The 20,022-nt window shown below is 40.1% G+C and overlaps 1 protein-coding gene across 6 annotated transcripts in view; it reads left to right on the top strand.

The window, feature by feature from the left end:
• Cdk14 (cyclin dependent kinase 14) overlaps nt 1–20,022 on the top strand; it is a 484,970-nt gene that overhangs the window by 358,343 nt on the left and 106,605 nt on the right. For all 6 annotated transcript variants that reach the window (XM_028862580.2, XM_028862554.2, XM_028862546.2 and 3 more), the window contains one exon: nt 3,881–3,974. In XM_028862580.2, the coding sequence (XP_028718413.1) occupies nt 3,881–3,974 (94 nt within the window). The remainder of the gene's footprint in view (nt 1–3,880; nt 3,975–20,022) is intronic.

The following is a 20,022-nucleotide window of genomic DNA, read 5'->3' as shown; positions in this document are numbered from 1 at the left end:
CTGACTGGGGGCACTGGTAATCTTTGGAGGACCCTGAGAGAATTTAGGACTATGGTCAAGTCCTGACAGGAGTAGTCTGTGAGGCTGGATCATCTCAGCCAGCAGCCTTGAAGCTGTTCTGGATGCAGAACTCAGAGGAAACTGCAACAGAGGCACTATGAAATGTTGGATCATCTGTGCCATCCTCTCCCATTGGAGATTTTTCAGGGGGTCTTCCTTGATCAAACCTGATTTTTCGTAACCTAGAATGAATCCATAGCTTCTCATTTCCTGTGGAAATAAAAAATAGAACCTCTTTCCCAATGCAACATATCCCTTGACTTAAATTTTGAAGTCAGGACTTTTTTAAAATATATAGGTTGGTTTAATATAGCAGTTTTCATAATTGAATGTCTCTCAGCAGTTATCATTTGCTCATTAGCAGTCAAAATTTAAAAACAATACAATAACATACAGTATCCAGACTCTGTATTTTTTTCATCTTTATGTGGCCTTTTTTTTATATATTACTTTACTCCCCTTTTTAGGACTTTACTTGATTATTTTAAAACTGTATATCTCTTTTTTACTGTCTATACCTTCTCTTTTCTTGCCCAAGCCTATGTATATTTTTAAACATATTGTAAACCTTTTAGAAGTGTTTTTTTTTCTTCTTCCAAATCTGTCTTTACTGCATATCTATCTTTTTCTGACCACGTGAGTCTTTAAACTGCTAAGCAGGCTAAACCTAATGTGTAAGCTTTGGTGGCTGGCTCTGCCCCATTTCTTGGCTTCCTGAGAGTCTAGTTTTATGGCAGAGGTACCTGAAAGAGTCATGCTTAATATCTGAACTTTCAGAAGCTGTTGGGTCCATGCTGCCACCAAGTAGTGTACAGCCCTCTGCCCACTAACCCCATTTAAGTACTCCATAGCAGGACCTCCCAAAAGAGCTGGTCATACTTGAACCAGGAATCCATGTCGTAAAGGAGTCATGCCTCTGCTTGCCACTAGCAAACAGAGCCTACCCAGAAAATGCTGCTAAAGAAGCTACACTTGACTCTGTTCTTTTGTGTGTTTAGAATCCTCTTTTTTCAAGTTTTCCTCGGGTTTTATGTGGAAATTCTTGTGGAATGTTGGACAGCAGACTGTGTTCCTTCTTTGTAGTGTGTATGTGTCTTCATGTGCTATATGTGCATCTGTGCAGGTGCACCTCCCTGTGGAGACTGGAGGAGGACATCAGGTGAAACAGGGTCTCTCACATAACCTGGAGCTAGACTGCTGACCAACAAGCCCCACCACCAACAAGCAATCCTCCCTCTGTCTCAGCTCCAACAGTGCTAGGATTACAGGAATGCATGGCCATGCCCAAGTTCATATGTGTATGCTGGCAATTTAAACTCAGGTCTTCATGCATGCAGAATAAGTACTACGAGCCATCTCCCTGGTGTTGCCTATCTTATTCTTAATGAAGAATTTAGACTCAGTAGGTAATCATTATAAGAACTCACAAAGAGGACATTATCCCTTATGCAACATAACTTATTAAGTGTAATGGTTTCCCAGCAAACCATTCGGTGCAGCAAGCTTACTCTGCCTGTTGAAGGAGCACAGAACTAATGGAGCAGAGAAAGAGAAGGGCACACAGAGTGGTTTGTTCATATAAGATTGAAGGACTTTTATTACTGGTTGGCAGTTTCATTAAAAAACGAATTCCTCTGCATTAATAATACTAATATGCTGCATAATTCTATTTTTTATTTTCTTGTGCATTCTCTTTCTATTTGGTCACTAAGTATAATTGTGTAATTCTATTGTGTAATTCTATTTTGTGCATTATAATTTCTATATGGTCCCTATAAGTATAACTGTCTAATTCTATTGTGTAATTCTATTTTTTTGTTTCTTGTGCACTATAATTTCTATATGGTCACTAAGTATAATTCTTTCAATGTCATTAGTGTACCCTTCAGTGTCTTTGAGAAAGATGATGTCATCTGATATATCCATTAGGAATGAAAGTCCAAATCCCTTAGCCAGCCAAGTGGTTAAAAGCCTACAGAATAACTTTATCATTTTGTTCTAACTGAACAGAACTGGAGTGTAGGTTTATCTTCTAAGTATCATATTTTGGAGATGATGTAAACTAAGAAAAGTAGCTGTAAAAGAAATTCTGTAGGCAGTTCTGACAGAGTAACTGTTACCTCCCCTTCCCACCAGCCAGCTCAGCTTTGCACAGATAGGATGTTGTTGGCTTCTGCTAATAGTCAGTGTTGCAGGGTATGGGGGCAATGTGAAAGACAAAAGGCAGAGAACAGAGAGTTTATTCTTATGTACAATCAGGAAGGTGTGGGTATTTCAACTCCACAATGTTTAATGTGAGTTTAAATAAGAAGACAGTGGAAACACAGGTCAATATTCTTGGAAAGAATTCTTGACAGAAAAATTTTAGAAAACCACCATACTAACATTTTAAGTAGATGCAATCAGACATCTGAACTCCATCTGTCTAGAATGATATGAAACTAATTCTCATTCCCCAAGTGAAATTGTTTTTGTAATGTATGATGTAACATGGGATTTTGTGCAGTCATTTTGGCAGCATACATCCTTATGTGTGTGTTTAAGCTGAAGTTATGTGGCATGCATTGTGAGAAAGGCATTCCTACTAGTGTTTAACTTTAACTCAGAACATTGTTGGTCACAACTGTGATAACAACTGGAGCAGCTGGACAGAAGTAGGTCACTGGTCTGTCTTTTACCCCGAGGGATTCTGACGTAGGTTACAGATCCCATGGCTTGCTTGCCCTAGATGGAATTAAATGCAGCATTTGAAAAAATGACATGGTATGGTAAGTCAGGGAACCTAAAGTTGTTCAAGGTAGAGACATTGCAAATCATAGAGAATGATCATGAAGTAGAGAGAGCTGTCTGCACATCCTGGTCTCCTGCAGGCAGGAACCAGGTTAGGTCAGAGGTGCAGGAATGAGAGCTCTGTACTAGTTCTTTGCCGTTAGTGTGACTTCTCTGGTTTATTCCAGTTTCCATCTTCTTCCAAATGACTTGTTCTCCTGAATCTCAGCACAAGCATTTCACTAGCTGTTTGCCTGTGCTATGGATAGGTGCTGTGGGCATGGCAGTTCAGATAGGTGGCAAGGTTGAGCTCATTGCATGATGGATGCATTAAGGAAGAGTATGACTAGTAAGCTCATGGGGGAACTGTCTTGTCTGCTAGGCAGTCTGTGGAAGGCTTCCTGGAGGAGATGATATTGACCCAGGATTACAGAGGCTAAATTGGATTTAGCACTCAAGAGCAAATAGGTAAAGAGATGGTGTTTTAGGTAGTGAAGCAATATGAGCATTTCTCTTTGACAGTCGATGAATCTGGCTCAGCAACTCTGTGTGTAGATGCCCTGAACCATCTCAGTAGCCTAGGCAGAAGTTTTGGGGTTTGTGGTCAGAGCATTTGTGGGTTTTAAAAGTTTCCCAGATGATGCTGATTCAGAGTGCACTGAGAACCACCAGCAGCTGAAAGTACAGCCCATTATGAGTTGTGAAATACAGCTGGGAAGGGAACTAGAAAAGGACCACAGAGGCCTCCTTCCCTATGTCAAGCCAAGGACTTTCTCACCTGTCACCTGCAAGTATAAGGGGACCAGTGAAGCCTGCTGCTTGATCAGTTTCCATCATTTTCAGAGCCAGGATGGCTGCACATGTCTAGAGTCCTTTCAGAGCAGTAGAAGAAGTAGGGTGCAGAGTGTGGGTCTAGGTGTCATCCCACTGCTTCAGTTGATCATGGAGAGTGTTGTTTCTTCATTGCCTCTTCCTGGGGTACATTTTAATCTCTGCTTTGTGTTTCTAAACAGAGTTATTGAAGTTTTTCTAATGATTCTTTTCTCTTCAGGGGAGTTGGCTGCATCTTTGTTGAGATGATCCAAGGAGTCGCTGCATTTCCAGGAATGAAAGACATTCAGGATCAACTTGAACGAATATTTCTGGTAAGTTCTGTATAAAGTGCTTCTCAGAAAAACATCTTTCTAATTAGTTACTTAATGATCTGCTGGAAATATTTTAAAACATGGTTGTCCATTGTTGTCACATCTAATTCTAGCCTTTTTTTTTTGCCTTTAAGTGGCAAGGAATTATTCATTGACAAGTGTGCCTTTATTATCATATGTGAATAAACTGATAACACAGTAAGAATGAGAAAGATGAGAGAAGTAGTGTAGAATAATGGGCTGTAATTAACATGCAGGCATAATGGTTCCAAATAAAGTATGTAGAGATCGGCCATCTTCCAAGAAGATGGAGCTCATCTAGACACTTCCCTCCATGCCTGCACAGTAGGCTTCCACTGATAACTGTCGTCTGTAATACTGAATGTGGAGAATGGGAAGTGCAAGGGACATGGTGACCTTGCAGAGGAAACAGCCAGGCCAAAGTCGCCTCAGACAGGTCTGTAAGACTGTTCTCGTCTATGAGAAGTCACATGGTGGCATGTTCCCTTGAGATGATGTGAGGAAAATTATGTGCTGCTCCCATCACCTTCTTCCTGAAACTGTAAGTCAACTCTAGCTATGAAACCAAAATGCAAGACCTTCTGCAAAATTCCCTACTCACACTCTTCAAAACTGTCATTGTCATAAAAAACAAGGGAAGAAGTCTGAAAAACTCTTATAATCCAGGGGGAAGCTAGGATCATGTGACAGCACAGAGTGATATGGTCTCATGGATGGACCCCTGGGTCGGCAGAACACAATAGAGAACCAGTGAAACCCAAATGAAGTATGGGGTTTAATAATGTCCATGGACCAATGTGGATTTTTATTTGGTACAAACGCACTGGGTAGAGCTTAAACAAGAGAAGCTGAGTGAAGGCTGTACCAGAACTCTCACTAATATTTTGGCAATCTTTATATAATTTTGAATTTCTTGTAAAAAAAAAAAGGGGGGGGCATATCTTGAGTTTTGGCAAAATTGTTGTGTTGAAGCAGCTTGTCTGTATCTAGCCTGTACTGTCTTGTTTTATCATGGTGGCTTTGGACAGGGTCTTACTCACTTTCTGAAGTTGTTCCCTCAAATACAAGAGAGGAATTCTTCTTGAAGTTCACTTTGAGGAACCATTGACTTAGGAATAAGAATGCTTCTAAATGCCTAGCATACAGTAAGCATGGGTTGTTCTCATTACATCATTTTCATATCAAGTTCTTTCATTCAGTGGGACTTTTATGTTAGTCAGTAGTCATAAGTACGTTATATAAAACCCAAAACAATATCTAGAAAAGGTAAAGATTTCATTAAAAGTATTTAAACTAAGCACATTCTGATAACTCCTACTTCCATATTTCTCCTTACTTACAAAACTCTCCTGTGAAGCCACTGAGGTGGATTTTAGTGTAGACTGTGTCGGGAGATGTACTGTCATTCATTCTAGAGATGTGGGCTCTCCTTCTCAGTGTAGGAAGGACGGGGTGCTGTGCATAGATTGAGACTGTCGCTGTTGTGTCCCCTCCATGTCAGCTGTGACATGATGAGAAAAGAGACTACGGTTCCCTCACGCAGTTCCCCTGCCACACAGCCGCCGTACGACGGCCGGTAGAAGAATAGAAGAGGCACTGACGGAGTCTTCAAAGAGTTGTGGTGTGGAATTTTCTCTTTCTCCTAGAGGTCATCTTTATCTGTTTCTTTCAATTGTATTAGAAGTTATGTCTGCAGTGCTGAAATGGACTCTCGTGACTACAGAATAATGCATTTTTATAATGGAAAATCCCCATAATATTCAAAGGTACAGAAGCTGAGTGTCACCTCCATGCCACCATGACACGACTCACACAAAATCACTTTAGTGTTTTGGTATTATATATATATATATATATATGTATGTATGTATGTATATGTGTGTGTGTGTGTGTGTGTGTGTATGTGTATCTGCCATGCCGTTGAATTTTATATGTGCTCTAAGAATTTAATCATATATTGTCTACCATTTGTAGGTCCCATTTTTACTTCATAATATCTAATAAAGACTTGATTGGAGAAAATTCAGAACCATGTCATCATTTTTAATGACAGAATGTTTCACTATATGGATGAGATGCTATTTACATATCTAATTCATCATTTTTTTAAAAAGGCTACTAGAAATTACATTGTATCCCTATTAAGACTAATTATTAGAATTGAAGAAATCCTTAATGTAATAAAGTCAATTTTCATGAATTTGTTGACTATTCTTATATGTCCATTGCTTCATCTAAACACACAAAGCTCCTCACCCCATTTTACTCAATAAAATCTCTTATATTTTTCATTTAACTGGATTAGGTCTGTAGATTATATAAGAAACAAATGATATAATATTGAACTTTTGGGGTGGTATTTATTTTAAGTGTACGAGTGTTTTGCTTGCATGTATGTCTGTGCACCATCTGATTTCCTGGTGCCCATAGAGGTCACAAGAGAGTGTTGGATTCCTTGGGACTGGATTTCTGGATAGTTGTAAGCTGCTGTATAGGTGCTGGGAATCAAACGTGAATCCTCTAGAATAGGTGTTTTCAACCACTTACTGTCTCTCCAGCCCAGTTAGTTTTGTTGTTGTTACTGTTTTGGGTTTTATAGCCTCAAAATCTTCATGTAAATGAGAGTGACCTTGACCTTCTGATCTTCCTGCCCCATCTCTCAAGTGCTGGGGCGACAGATGTGGCCTACCATGCCTAGTTTCTGCAGCACTGGGATGGAGCCTAGGGCTTTGTGTGTTGGACGATTACTCTGCCAACTGAGCTATGCATTCAGCACCAGCCACGTGTATAATCCTTATAAACATATTTTTGTTTCCTTTTTTTATATGCTTCACTTTCATTGAATTATTTTAGACAGCTTATCCATAAGAATTCTTTTCCTTTTATTCCTTTTGTCTGTTTGTAAATATGATGTGTGTGTGCATATTCACATGTGTGAGGGTGCTTGAGCGTGCATGCATATGTATGCATGCCAAATGTACTCATTTCAGTAGGGAGGGCCAGATTTGATATTGGAGTCTTTCTGGATTTCTGTTCCTTCTTATTCTTTTGAGGCAGGTTGCTTTAACAAAACTCAGAACTCACCGGTAAGGCTAGTCTGGATGCCCTGACTCCATTTTCTGAGACTGGAGTTATAAGAATGCCAGTGTGCCTGCCTGATGTTTAGATGGTTTCTGGAAACCCAAACTTAAGTAGTTCATGTAGCAAACAAATCTTTTCACAACTGAGCCATTTCTCCATGAGCATTTCTACACACTTTGTAATTGTATAGAACAATTGAAAAAATCACTTTAATGATGTATAGTTTATATATTATCTATATCATACTAAATCATATCTAAATATTTAGCTGTCAGACTTGTTTAATACCCAAGTATAGCCATTATACCACTCAGTTATATTCTGAGACTAATTTCTTACATTTCTAGTTAGATTTTAATACTGAATCCTTTCAAACAATAATTATATAACCTTTCCAAATTTTTTAATTAGTTTCATGTTAAAAATACATTCTTATATTTAAAATAAGAAAATCAGGTGTATAACCTTGAACCTCAATACTTGGGAGGCAGAAACAGAAGAATCAGGATTTCAAGGCCAGCCTTGGCAATGTAGCAAGTTCAAGGCCAGTCTGTTACCCGAGACCCTATCTCAAAAATCAATAAGTACATAAATAAGAAAACATAAAAAGGATTAGTTTCTTCTTGTATATTACTTCAGGATGAGTTTAGAAAACCTGAATAGTGATATAAATGAGTTATATGTTATATCAATAGAACTAAGGAAATGCGTTTCACAACAGCAATTCTTCCTGGAAATGTTTGTGTAATGCAAATAATTTATATCAGAGAGCATTTGTTGGCTCTCTTCCTCTATGGATATTTAGCTCCTATTTCTTAATTTTATGGCAATGCTTTTCTAATTTTATGGGTATCCAGAGACCTTTGAGCCCTGGCTAGGCTTTTAATAAGCCAGGGGAATAAATCATTACAAATTTCCCATGGGATTATTGATGTACCAAGTCATGTTTCCCTCTTCTTAGAGCACAGAAACTTGTGAATGCAGATAACTATCATGACTCCTGGCAATAATTGTTTCTTTTCCCATAGATACTTGGTGTACATAATGCTCTTTAAGATAAAATGCCCTTTGTTCGTTAGGAGCTGAAGATCATCTTCTGTGGAAGATTGCTGCTTCAGAATTGAATGACCAAACACTTTGCCCTGAAAAATTAGTCAAAATCAAACTAACATCTAGGAACTTTGGTTGTCAAATGTTATAATCTTAAATATTTTATAATCTCCTCTGGATTGTTGATATTTGCCAGTGGGTCTGTATAACATGCTAAGAAGCCACTATCAAGACTTAGTGATCACTCAGAGCTTTGTGATCCACTCTCAGGACTTAGTGATCACTCAGAGCTTTGTGATCCACTCTCAGGACATAGTGATCACTCAGAACTTTGTAATCCACTCTTAGGACTTAGTGATCACTCAGAACTTAGTGATCTACTCTCAGGATATTGGACAAATTCAATGTGGTTGAATCAATGGGAAAAAATGCTTTTCCTCAATGACCTTTCATATCTGGCCTCAATAAGAAGGCTATTAAATGGGGATTAAATCTACTGGAAACTGCCAAACCTCTTTTCTGAAGTGGCAGTTGTATATCTGGGCTCTAGTAAAGCATTGCCAAGCAGACAATCAACTTTGAAAGTCATGAAACATGAGATTATTTGGTTTGTTTGGTATCTTAATTCTGAGATTAAGTACATTCATTTTTTCCTATAAACTGTGTATACAAAAGTGGTTAATAACCTTGAAGCATTAAATTAATAACTTGTAACCTAAGATTTAATTAGTTCACACATACCATATCTTTATTAAAAATGTGCAAGGCAGCGAAGACCAGCTAGTGAACGCCTTTCTATTTTTTTCCTTTGTACTTCCCTTTTTTTTGGGGGGGTGGGGGTGGGGGTGGGAGAAAGCTGGTTACATTTTAAACAAATCTAATTAATTTGTTTTCAGAGCTCTATAACCATGTTGGTATACAAAGTGAGCTGCCATTGCTACAATCTGCAATTTCAAATCGAATCATTTTCCTTGCATTCATGATGTCCATATGCAAGGCACAAAGGTGGTAGCATTTGTAGGAGACCTATTCAAACCAAGTGAGGTTGCATGGGACTAGACAGCAAGTTCTCTAACGAGCAGCTCGCTGTGCTGACAGACAGGCAGAGTGATTTGTTTTCATTCTTCAGCATTGCCTGTTTTCAAATATAACATGGTGTGCTCTGTTCACCTCCATTAGCTGCAAAACATAAGCAGAAGATACGTTCATTTAGCTGGGTGAGAGAAATCAGAACTAATAAAAAGAATTTGTATTCTGAACACATTGTTCTGGCTTGAAAAAGAAGCCCACACAGTAGATCCCTGGGAAAATGCGTCTCTCACTTCAAAACAGCTGAGCAAATGGCAGAGGGTACATGCACAGCTGTCAGAAACTTTGGCAGATGCTTCTGGGTTTATGTGGCTCGTGGCCCAGAGGACAGCAGTGGTGACAGGGGCACATGGTTCTGTTTTCCAGGCTTGTTCTGTTTCTCCCCTCTTTGAATGTTGATGAACCTGAAAGGCTCCCTCATCTCTGCCTGCTAGGGCTCCCAGCCGGCAGCAGAATTTCACCTCCCAGTTGTTAACCTCCTTTACATTGTTTGATGGGTACATTGATTAAAATATTCCCCTTCATCAGTATATGTGTCATTCAGGATTTAAGTGTGTGTGTGTGTGTGTGTGTGTGTGTGTGTGTGTGTGTGTATGTGTATGTGTGTGTGTGTGTGTGTGTGTGTGTGTGTGTGTCACAGGGCACATGTGGAGGTCAGAGGACAACTTTTGGGGGTCAGTTCTTTCTGCTGTGCATGACCATCATGCTTGGTGTTAAATGCATTTACCTCTTTTTGACCAAAATTTTTAATTCTAAAAATATATGATATTATAAGAATAGGTCTCAGGCTTGTAGATGTTTAAAGAAGACATTTCTAGGAGAGGTTTTTTTGTATATTGAAGGAAGACCAAGGGCTGAAGATAGACATGGAAACAAGGCGGTGGGCATGTGGAGAAAGACGGGAGGTGATGGCCTAGCTCTGGGGTACGACAGTAGGAGTGGACTTCGTGTGTGTGCAGAGTGGGCTGTTCAGGACGGGTGCTGGGTGAAATTTCATTCCCACAAGAGAAGATCGTCAGTGAGCAAACAAGCAGATACTATCTTCCACTGCTGCTGGGAGAGACACCGGCTTCCTCACCATGTTCAGGTGATGTCTATGAAGATGGCACTTACTGATTGGAGGTAGTGGGCGGAAGGCATAAAGATGCGAGGGATGTGAGTATTTAAGGTGGAAGGAATAGCTCATGACCACAGCATTAAAATGAAAGTTCTCAAGAACAAGTCTGTTAAATTAAAGCCATTCTTCCTCATAATCCAAGTGAGTGCAGACATTCTTACTGCTTTGACCTTCTTTACTAAAGCATTTTCCCTTGGGATGTTTGCTGTGTGTGAATCCCTCGGGTCTTGTATAGCTTGCTATCAAATATGAAACCGAATCAACAAAGAGACTTTGCAAAGCTGGAATATGAGAAGGTTGGCCATGAGGTCTTCCGAGTTAGTTCACCGTGAGAGCTGGCATGGAGAGAAGGAAGTGAGAGGTGTTTCTGTCTGGGAGAACAGATGCCCAGAGCAGAGCAAGCCTGAGCTCACCGTGTCAGAACTGGAACCTGAAGGGTTTCCCCTCTGTCTCCAGTCTACATTGAGGTTAATGAAGCTGCTAAAGAAGGCCGTGTTTGTAGCTTCTGAGCAAATACCTCCATGACGCTAGAGTGATGAAGCCGGGTTACAGGACAATTATTATGTGAGTAGGCTATGAAAAATTGAAAAACAATGAATATAGCTGTCTCTGAGAGATGGGTCAGTAGAGAGGGTTGATGTTACCCTATAGGTACTTTTAAGTCAATATTTATGTGTTTTATGATACATCATAAATATTTTTCCTTTTATTGAAAATAAACCTTTTTCTCATAAAATATATCCTGATTATGGTTTCCCCACCCTCTACTTCTACCAGTTCCAACCTACTGCCCCTCCCATCCAGATCCACTCCCTTTCTGTCTCTCATTTAAAAAAAAAAAAAAAAAACAGGCTTCTAAGGGATAATAATAAAATAAAATAAAATAAAATAAAATAAAATAAAAACTAGCACATTCGAATAGGACAACACAAACAAAAGGAAAAGAGCCCAAGAGAAGACAGAAGAAATGGACCCCCTCATTCACACACCCAGGAATCCCGTAAAAACATTGTAAACTGGAAGCCATAATATATACACAAAGTACTTGTATGTCAAAAAGAGAGAAAAATATATGTATAGTAAAATAAAATATTATATATTAAAATAAAAGTTAAAAATAAAATAAAATTTAAAAGAAAAAAGAAAAAGTCCTGGCATGACATTGAGACAAGGAACCTTCACAGATGCTGCTGCGTTCATTTTCTATTGGCCGTTTCCTGCTGGGCACGCAGCTACCCTTAAGTGCAGTTCATTCCCCAGTGAGACTCCCTTGGAGGAAACCAAATTTTCATTTGTAAGTGGCGATTAATTGGGGATTGCTCTTGGGTTAGGGATGGGGCATGTATCTACTCCTGTGCTCAGCGCTAGGACCCCATCTGGTGCAGACCCATGCAGGGCCTGTGCATGCTGCCTCGGTCTCTCTGAGTTCCTATGTGTGTCCTTCTTGTTGATTTCAAGGGTCATGTTTTCTTGGTGTCCTCCATCCCCTCTGGCTTTTTACACTCTTTCTGCCTCCTCTTCCATGGAGTTCCCTGAGTCCTTTTGGGGAAGAATTTCATGGAGACATCCTGTGTAGGGCTGAATGTTCCCAGGTCTCTCTCTCTGCATAACATTTGGCTCTGGGTATTTGTTCCCATCTACTGCAGGAAGAAGCTTCTCTGGTGATGGCTGAGCAGGGTCCTGATCTGCTTCCCTGGCTGCAGTGACATCATCAGTATTTTTAAATAATATAGGTTGGGGTATTTGTAAATGACGCTGAAGATCAAGGAAGGCATGGTTGGTAAATCACGGCCTCACAAAAAGCCAGGGAGAGTGGGGAGCGGAGACGGGGCCCAGAAAGGAAGAACAGTGAAAAATGCAGTGCAGTCTCAAGTTCCTAGAAATGAAGGGGAGGGGTGTGGGCCTAGCAGGCCGTGTGACCTGGGGCGACGCTGACAGGGTGTCTAAGACTCTCTCACTGTAGGGACAGTAAGAGGTGATAATTTGTGACTATGAAGTGACCGGGGGAGGAAACAGTTGCTGGCCACTTTTTGAGGTCTTTTATTGATTTGAGATATTGTTATAGAAACAGAAATGGTTTTATTTCCAATTTCTAAATCAATAGCTTGTTTACTTTCTTACTAATAAGGTCATTTTTATAATTGTGATAGCCCCCTTGCCTGCTTGTAGTTCCTGGCTATGGTTAGTGTGGAGAACCTGCCCCTACCTTTTTCCCCAGGGTACTCTCAAGGAGTGAGGAATCAGAGATTTAGATAGAACGATAGAGGGGAGAGAAAAATGACAGAAACACAGGATATCCTTGGGAGGGTCTGGATCCTTATCCACTGGCCCAGAACTTTATTCAAAAGGCTTTTTATAACAGTGCCAAGGGGAGGGGCAAAAGACCTCCCCCTTGCTAGACACAGCCATGTACAGACCCTTTCACACACCTGGTACCCAGGCCCATCATCCAGTCATCCTCTTATGCAGCCCTGCCAGGTAAAGCAAACTCAGATCTCACTAGGAAACCTCTGTGGGCTCCCACAGGTTAGTAGTATTTAACAATGATTTTTTTAGTTTAAACTAATATATTCCCATTTTATAATTACATATAAACATAATATATAGTAAACATATTAATATAAAATAATGAATATGTTACCATTTTGTCAATACAGGGATGTATTGTTGGTGTGAAGCTACCTCACTATTCCAATTGTGTCTCATCATGCAACCAATCCAAAACTATGTTTTAATACTTAGTTTTAATTAATACTAATAAATTCATAGATGCATCTTTCCTATTTTGGGGTAACTCAGTGAGGGCTTGCCTGGGAAGTTCTGGGATTTGATAGAAGTCATGGCTAGTGCTGGACTGAGCAGAGGTTGGAGCAGGTAGACTGGCCAGACCCTTCTGTCTCTCTTTGTGGTCTTGGGTAGCTCCAAGGTTCTCTACCTCTGGACTGGCTTGGGCATCCCCACACACGATGCTTGGGCGCTAAGAGTGGGGGAGTGGGTGATCACAAGAGAAGCAGATGAAGCTGCTGACTCGCTCTTACTCGGCCTCAGAAGTCACAGAGTAACTCTTTACTGGGCAAAGCAGTCATATGTCCTTCCCAAAGTCCAGAAGAGACATAGACTCTAATTCTAGGAGGGAGGAGTATTGGAAATAATCAGGCCACTTTTTAGGATTGCTACTCTCTCTGGCTGTCTCACTTTTCATTAAATCCTGTGAGGCTGGTAAACAACTTTGTCAGGAGACATATTCTGCCAACAGTCTGTTCAGACTCCTATTTTTTATTTCCCTTTTGTCAAAGCTCATTGTAGCCCCCACAGTGCTGTTTGCCATGATGAATGTGAAAGTGTGAATTGTCACATGATTTTTTTCAGGCCTTTGGGTGCTTCCTTTGCTCACCCTCCTTTCTTCCCTTGCACTAGCAAGTTCACAGATGTGTCAGACTGAAAAACTGGTTAAATACTGCTGCAGTGTGACAGATCTGAGACACGTGAGGAGGTGATGACACCTTCTCAGGATATTAATGGGTTGTCATAGGACTGAAATTCTGCCTTTTTTGAAGCCTTTCTTTCATTTGTAAATATATGTCCACAGATAAGAAAAAGAGCATTCCTAAGACGAGAACCTCCTTTCTGTGTGTAAGCAGCATCTGAGATGCCTCCCCCTTGGGGAGCTGGGTTGGATGTAATGAGTTGCTTCTAATAATTAGAATATGGAGATGTGTATCACTCCTCAGACAAAGCCAAGAAAAGATTGTTAGTTCTGAGGCTGGAGAGATGGCTTAGCAGTTTGGAGCCCTTGTTGCTCTTACAGAGGACCAGGGTTCTGTTCTCAGCATCCTCATGAGGGCTCACACCCATCCTAACTCCAGTTCCGGGGCATCTGCTGCCCTCTTCTGACCTCCACCTGCACCCAACATGCATCTGGGGCACATACATGTAGGTAAAATATTCATACACGTAAAATTAAACCGATTTTTAAAATGAATCTTTTTTCAAAAGTTGTCCCTTCTCCTTTCGTGCTATTCTGTACCTAGTACCGTGCAGTCAAGGGAATGCAGGTCTGTAATCAGCCTGTCCCAGCACCACAACTCCTGATCTCTGGCATCACGTGATTAATAATGTGTTTCCCACACTGATTTTGCAACTCGCTTTCTCTTACACTCCTTCAGAGTGAGTCTGTCTGGGCTATTAATCTTTTTGTGAAGAACAACTTCACTTAAAAAGGGACCTTCAATCATCGCCTGTCCAAGCCTCTGTAAAGAAACAAATCTTCCTCAGAATATTTTCTTCTCACTTGATCTCTCAAGTCTCATTATTATATATCTTGATAAAAGTCTGTCACTGTTTGATTAAAATTCATCTTATAAAATAATCTCCCAAGGCATCAGAGCATGTCCCTTAGAGAACAATTTCTATCTAAGTCAAGCTAACAGCTATCTGACCTTGGAAGTGATTCATCCTCCATCTCTCTTATCTTCAGACAATGATGGGCTTACATTCTCCAGGCTATGTGGAGGCCATGGCAATTTGTATTCTTTCCAAACTCTCTTTGTTTGTAAGTTTACTAGTACTGGAAAAGTGTTAAGAAGTGTATAGCATAAATGTGCCATTCAATATTTTTTCTCTTAGCATAGTAAATGATCTAGACAAAGGTTTTTATGGATTTTTTAATAACTGTGTGCATACAATGTGTCCCTGGTTGTCAGTCTCTGCTTGGGAATCCATCATTTCCCAAGACAAGAGCAAAGGTCAGGATTCCACTTTATCATTCATGTTCGCTAGGCCCTGGTGACCATGAAAGAACTGGTTGAAGGATTGTATTAGTTACTTTTCTGCTGCTATAATGAAAATGGCCAAAAGCAATTTATAGAAAAGAGACTTGTGGTTCCAAATGGAGTACCCATAATAGTCAGAAGGAGCAGATAGCTGGTCAGCTGATTATATTTCATCCACACAGACAGAGCAGAGTGGGGAGGGGATGGGGCAGTGGAGAGGAAGGTACAAGGGTGAAGCTTTAAACCCCAAGATCCCATCCCAGTGACAGATTTCCTCTAGCAAGGCTCTACCTCCTAAAGGTTTCATAACTTCCCCAAACACAGACACCAACTGGAACCAAGTCTTCAAACAATGTCCCAGTATCACAGGTATACATCCTGTGCTATCCAGTCTTTGTGCTTAACACTTACATATTTGTCTAAGCATAATCCACCATTCTAAATACTAGCAATGGCCCCCGTCCCATGGTGGAGTTCTCTGAATCCCCAGCTGGAAGTTCCCTCTCCTTTCTTACCTCTAGTGTCTGCATTAACCTGTGTGTTACCTCCCTTGGATTCCAACCCTGCACTGCAGTTAGGACTACTGTTTCTGTTCACTTATTGGGGTATAAGACTCAGTAGTAGGGCATAGAAAGGAGAGGAGCACTTTGTGCATTGCAGGCACTGGTGTACACTGCATCCATAGCAACTCATAATGATTCCATGCGTGTAGTGGCCATTGGAATTTCCTTGACTCATTTTCCAGACTTTTGATTTTTGTGTGTGTGTGTGTGTGTGTGTGTGTGTGTGTGTGTGTGTGACACTCCATGGCCTCATGATATAAGATTTAACTGTGTAGCCCATTGCTGTCTCAGACTCATGGTGATCCTCCTACCTAATCTCTTAAGCAGTGAAATTATAGGTTTGTGCTCCTATATTTGGTGCCCACCTTTATTTGCTCTCCTTGAAATACATACTTTGGAGAATTATGTGGGAATGACTGAAGGAAGCACATAAAAATTTAAAGATATTTTCTTTCTTTCTGCATTAGAAAAATAGATGTGTTTTTGTTTTCCTCAATTTTCCCATTCGTCATTCTTAGTTCTAATAACATCTAATCACAAATAGATTCGATATAGAATAGATAAATTATCATTCAGATGCAGAGTTCATTCACGGAAGTTCAGTGGGACAAATTACTATCAATTTACTCTCAGCCAACTCCAGTATTAAAAATGTTCCCCGTTTGCCAGGTGGAAGGCAGACAGCTGCAAGGTGTTGATGAATCTTTCGAGGAGCAACATTAGACTCAGTTCTTGAATCTCCTCACACTTATGACAAAATGAACGTAGTGCTCACGTTTCATACAGAATGGTGATGTGTGCACATCTGATCTTGCGCGCTTTTGGCATTAGACTCAATTCATTTATCACGGAGAGGATGCTACTCTGAAAGAATGAAGAAGTTACAGTTATGGGAACACTACATATGACTATATATTATTTATAAATTTTCCTACAGCAAAACTTCATTCTAGAGCTACATAATCAGGACGTGCAGAAAATGGCCCATCTCATAATGCTGATCTTCCTGATATGCCACGGTGCTGAACTGGATACAAAATGTTAACAGTGTTCTCTTTAGGGAAGTTACAATCACCTTCCTCACATATCTAAGCAAATGTAAGAGGGTGTGTGCTCTTTCCAAATGCTAAGTTCAATTTTTGCAATATATTTAAAAATAATATTTATGGGGACTCTCCATACCTTCTACTCAGTTTTCTTCTGACGTTAAAACTATACTCAACGGGAAAGGGATATTACCCATAATAAACTGCAGAAAAATACAGTTCACAGAATTCATTATCTTTTGAGCTGATGGTGTCTTCTGTCAGTAAGTGAGACATGATATGGAAGGGAGTAGATGCTTTGCCAGTAAAAATAGTTTTTCATGCTAATAACAGCTATGGTAAAGGGGTGGGAAGGGAAGGACCATAAGTACCAAGCTCTGGAACAAAGGGACGGAAAGTGTAGTTATGAGTACAAATCAAGGCATTCTCCTGTGCTCAGGGTCAGTGAGATGGCTCTAGCTCCAAGCCCAAAGACCTGAGTGTGATCTCCTAGACCCACATAGGGTGGTGTGGAGCAAAACCACACAGGCCGTGTGTGTTCATGCCCCCCTCCCTTTGGTACACACTAAATAAATGAATGCAATAATAATAATAATAATAATAATAATAATAATAATAAATAATAATATACTAATCAGCAATCTAATCCTCGTCTCTGTGCACTGGGACATCCTTGGGATGGGAGGATATTACTGATGATAATTCTTCATGGTTCAGTTGGTATGAATTGGTCAAAAGGGAACATTGGTTTATTTGCACAGATCTGTATCGTCCTTACTTCCAACAGAGGAAGAGATGCTCAACCACATTGTCCCTCACACAAAACTCAGTGATAGTAATAGAAAATAGTATCTTGCCTTTGAGTTTTAAGATCAGAATGGTCCATTTTTGCAAACATGAGTAGTTTGTGACCCTTATAGGTATTGAGTTATCATTGTTACTACTAAAATATTGTGTCTTGGCCATTGTTTTAGTATTTAATTTTTGTTGTTGTTTTGTTTTAAGACAGAATCTCAGGTATAGCAGGCTGGCCTCCAACTGAACTTCTGATTGTCCTGCCTCCATATTCCAAACACTGGGCCTGCAGTTCTGTATCACAGATTACTCTTTTAGCATTTAAAATCTAATAGTGTGCCACACTACTCAGATCACTTTGATTTCCCTACAATGTATAGCTTTGACTTCTGCTTTCCAAAGTAGTCATTTTGCTCATGAAAATACTGTTTAAAAAAAAAAAAGCTGGAGGGCTGATGGGGGGGGGAGCATTATTTCAATAAGCCAACTGCTTGCTGTCAGTTTGGCTGCCCAGAAAATTAGCAAGCTGAATAGTTTGAGAACTGCCTTTGATCCACTTGTATAGCATGAACCTTAAAGGGTCTTGTTAAATAAAAATCATGGCAGCCAGATATTGGGGTGAATGCTGAAAGATCAGAGAAACAGAATAAGCCACAGCTAACCTCACCTTGCCAACTTCTCAGCTGATCCTGTTTCCACAAATCCTCAGATTGGAAGTCTCTGAGTTCTCTCCTCACCCGAATGGATCTCAGCTGAACTGCTGCTAAAAGCCTAAAAGCTTACAAAGCTTCTAGTTCCTGGTCTTTATGCCTTGTATACTTTTCTGCTTCCTGCCATTACTTCCTGGGGTTAAAGGCGTGTGTCTTTCCCAAGCTAGACATGAAATCTCAAGTGCTGGGATTAAAGGTGTGTGTTAGTTACCATGCCTGGCTCTTTCCAGTGTGGCCGGATGGATCTCTGCGTCTGGAATGCTAGGATTAAAGGCTCGTGCTACCACTGCCTAACCTCTATGTTTAACATAGTGGCTGTTCTGTTCTCTGACCCTCAGATAAGTTTATTGGGGTGCACAATATATCAACCACATTTCCTCTTTTTTTTGTTTAAAATAAAAAAGTTATAACTAATATAAGAAAAAGTATATACAATATATACAGTCAAGAATTAATATTAACAATGTCTAGTCCATTAACATTTGACAGATTCAGACAAAAAATTTCATTACTTATCTTATGTTGATGAGTCCAAAATTTATATACAATATACAAAAGTCCAATCCAATGTAAAATATTTAAAACAAGTAGTTCCTTTTTAAAAGTAGATTCAATAATCTACCTTTTTATCTTATATCCATATTCTCTATTTTTTTCTTTTCTGAGTAGATTAAAAAATCTACCTTTTATCTTATCATTGCTATATCTTCCCTTTTTTCTTTTCAGAGTAGATTCAATATTCTACCCTTTTATCCCATTTTTCTGTATCTCCTTTTTTTTTCAGAGTAGATTCAATAATCTACCTCTTATCTTGCATGAGGCCCACAGCTCAAGATGTGAGTTTGACAAATACAGAGACTCCAGTCAAGGATGTGTGTTGAGTGTTCAGGGCCTCACATCCAAATCAAAGGAATGTCTTCAGTAGATTACTGCTGCCTCCACGTCAGTGTCTTCCCATCTTTTCTCATGTGATCTTCCCAGGAAGCAGCTATGCTGTGCTTCTCCATGTTATGCTCCCTCATTCTATCATGTTTCTACTGCTGTCACTGGGCCTGGTGTGCCAGGATTTGTGCTTATAGCCCTGAGATGACATCCAGGAAAGCTTTAGAAAGGCCAGAGTGTTGAGATTCATAACTGTCACTCATTCTTAAGATGTTGCTATCGTGACAGAATTATTCCTTCCACATTACCTGAGTTATACTTTGGCAGTGTTCCTGAGCTTCAAGACAGCCTTTGGCCACACTTAGGGCAAGTTTTAGAAAGAAAAAATAAAAAATGAAAAATTGTTCTAAGAGTCTTTCTCCTCCAGTTACTGGCATTTTTCTGTCAAAGGCACACTAGCTCTGTATGCCTAACAGGCTCAGCCAGGCTTCTGCAGCAGGCTAATTAAGAGATGAGTAATTGTAGAAATCAAGAGAAGAGAGTTAATCAATGTGGTCACACTGCGAAGAGGGACAGATGAGGGAGTCCAGCAGCCACACGTCACTCTTCCAGGCATTGACATGATCTTGGGTTGAAGAGGAGAGAATTGGGGCAGAGCAAAGATGAATGCTGGCTGAGCTTAACAGTCCTGATCATGGTGTGGTCTAATTGATATCTCCTTTGTCTGGCTCTGCAGAGTGCTCCCCAGGAGTCGTCCTCTGTCTGCCTCTGCAGAGTGCTCCCCAGGAGTCAGGCCTGGCATATCTGTTCCTCATGAGGTGCTTACTTCCACTCCACAGTGCAGCCTTATGGTGATGAACGATTGCCTCCAGGCTCCTGTTGCTTGGGGACAGTTTGAGCCCCAAGTTATAAACATGTTTAT

This window comes from Peromyscus leucopus, chromosome 3 (assembly GCF_004664715.2).
Source record: "Peromyscus leucopus breed LL Stock chromosome 3, UCI_PerLeu_2.1, whole genome shotgun sequence".
In the NCBI taxonomy this organism is placed as follows: Eukaryota; Metazoa; Chordata; class Mammalia; order Rodentia; family Cricetidae; genus Peromyscus; species Peromyscus leucopus.
The sequence above is the reverse complement of the archived record's forward strand: the minus strand, read 5'-3'. Positions and strand labels throughout refer to the sequence as shown.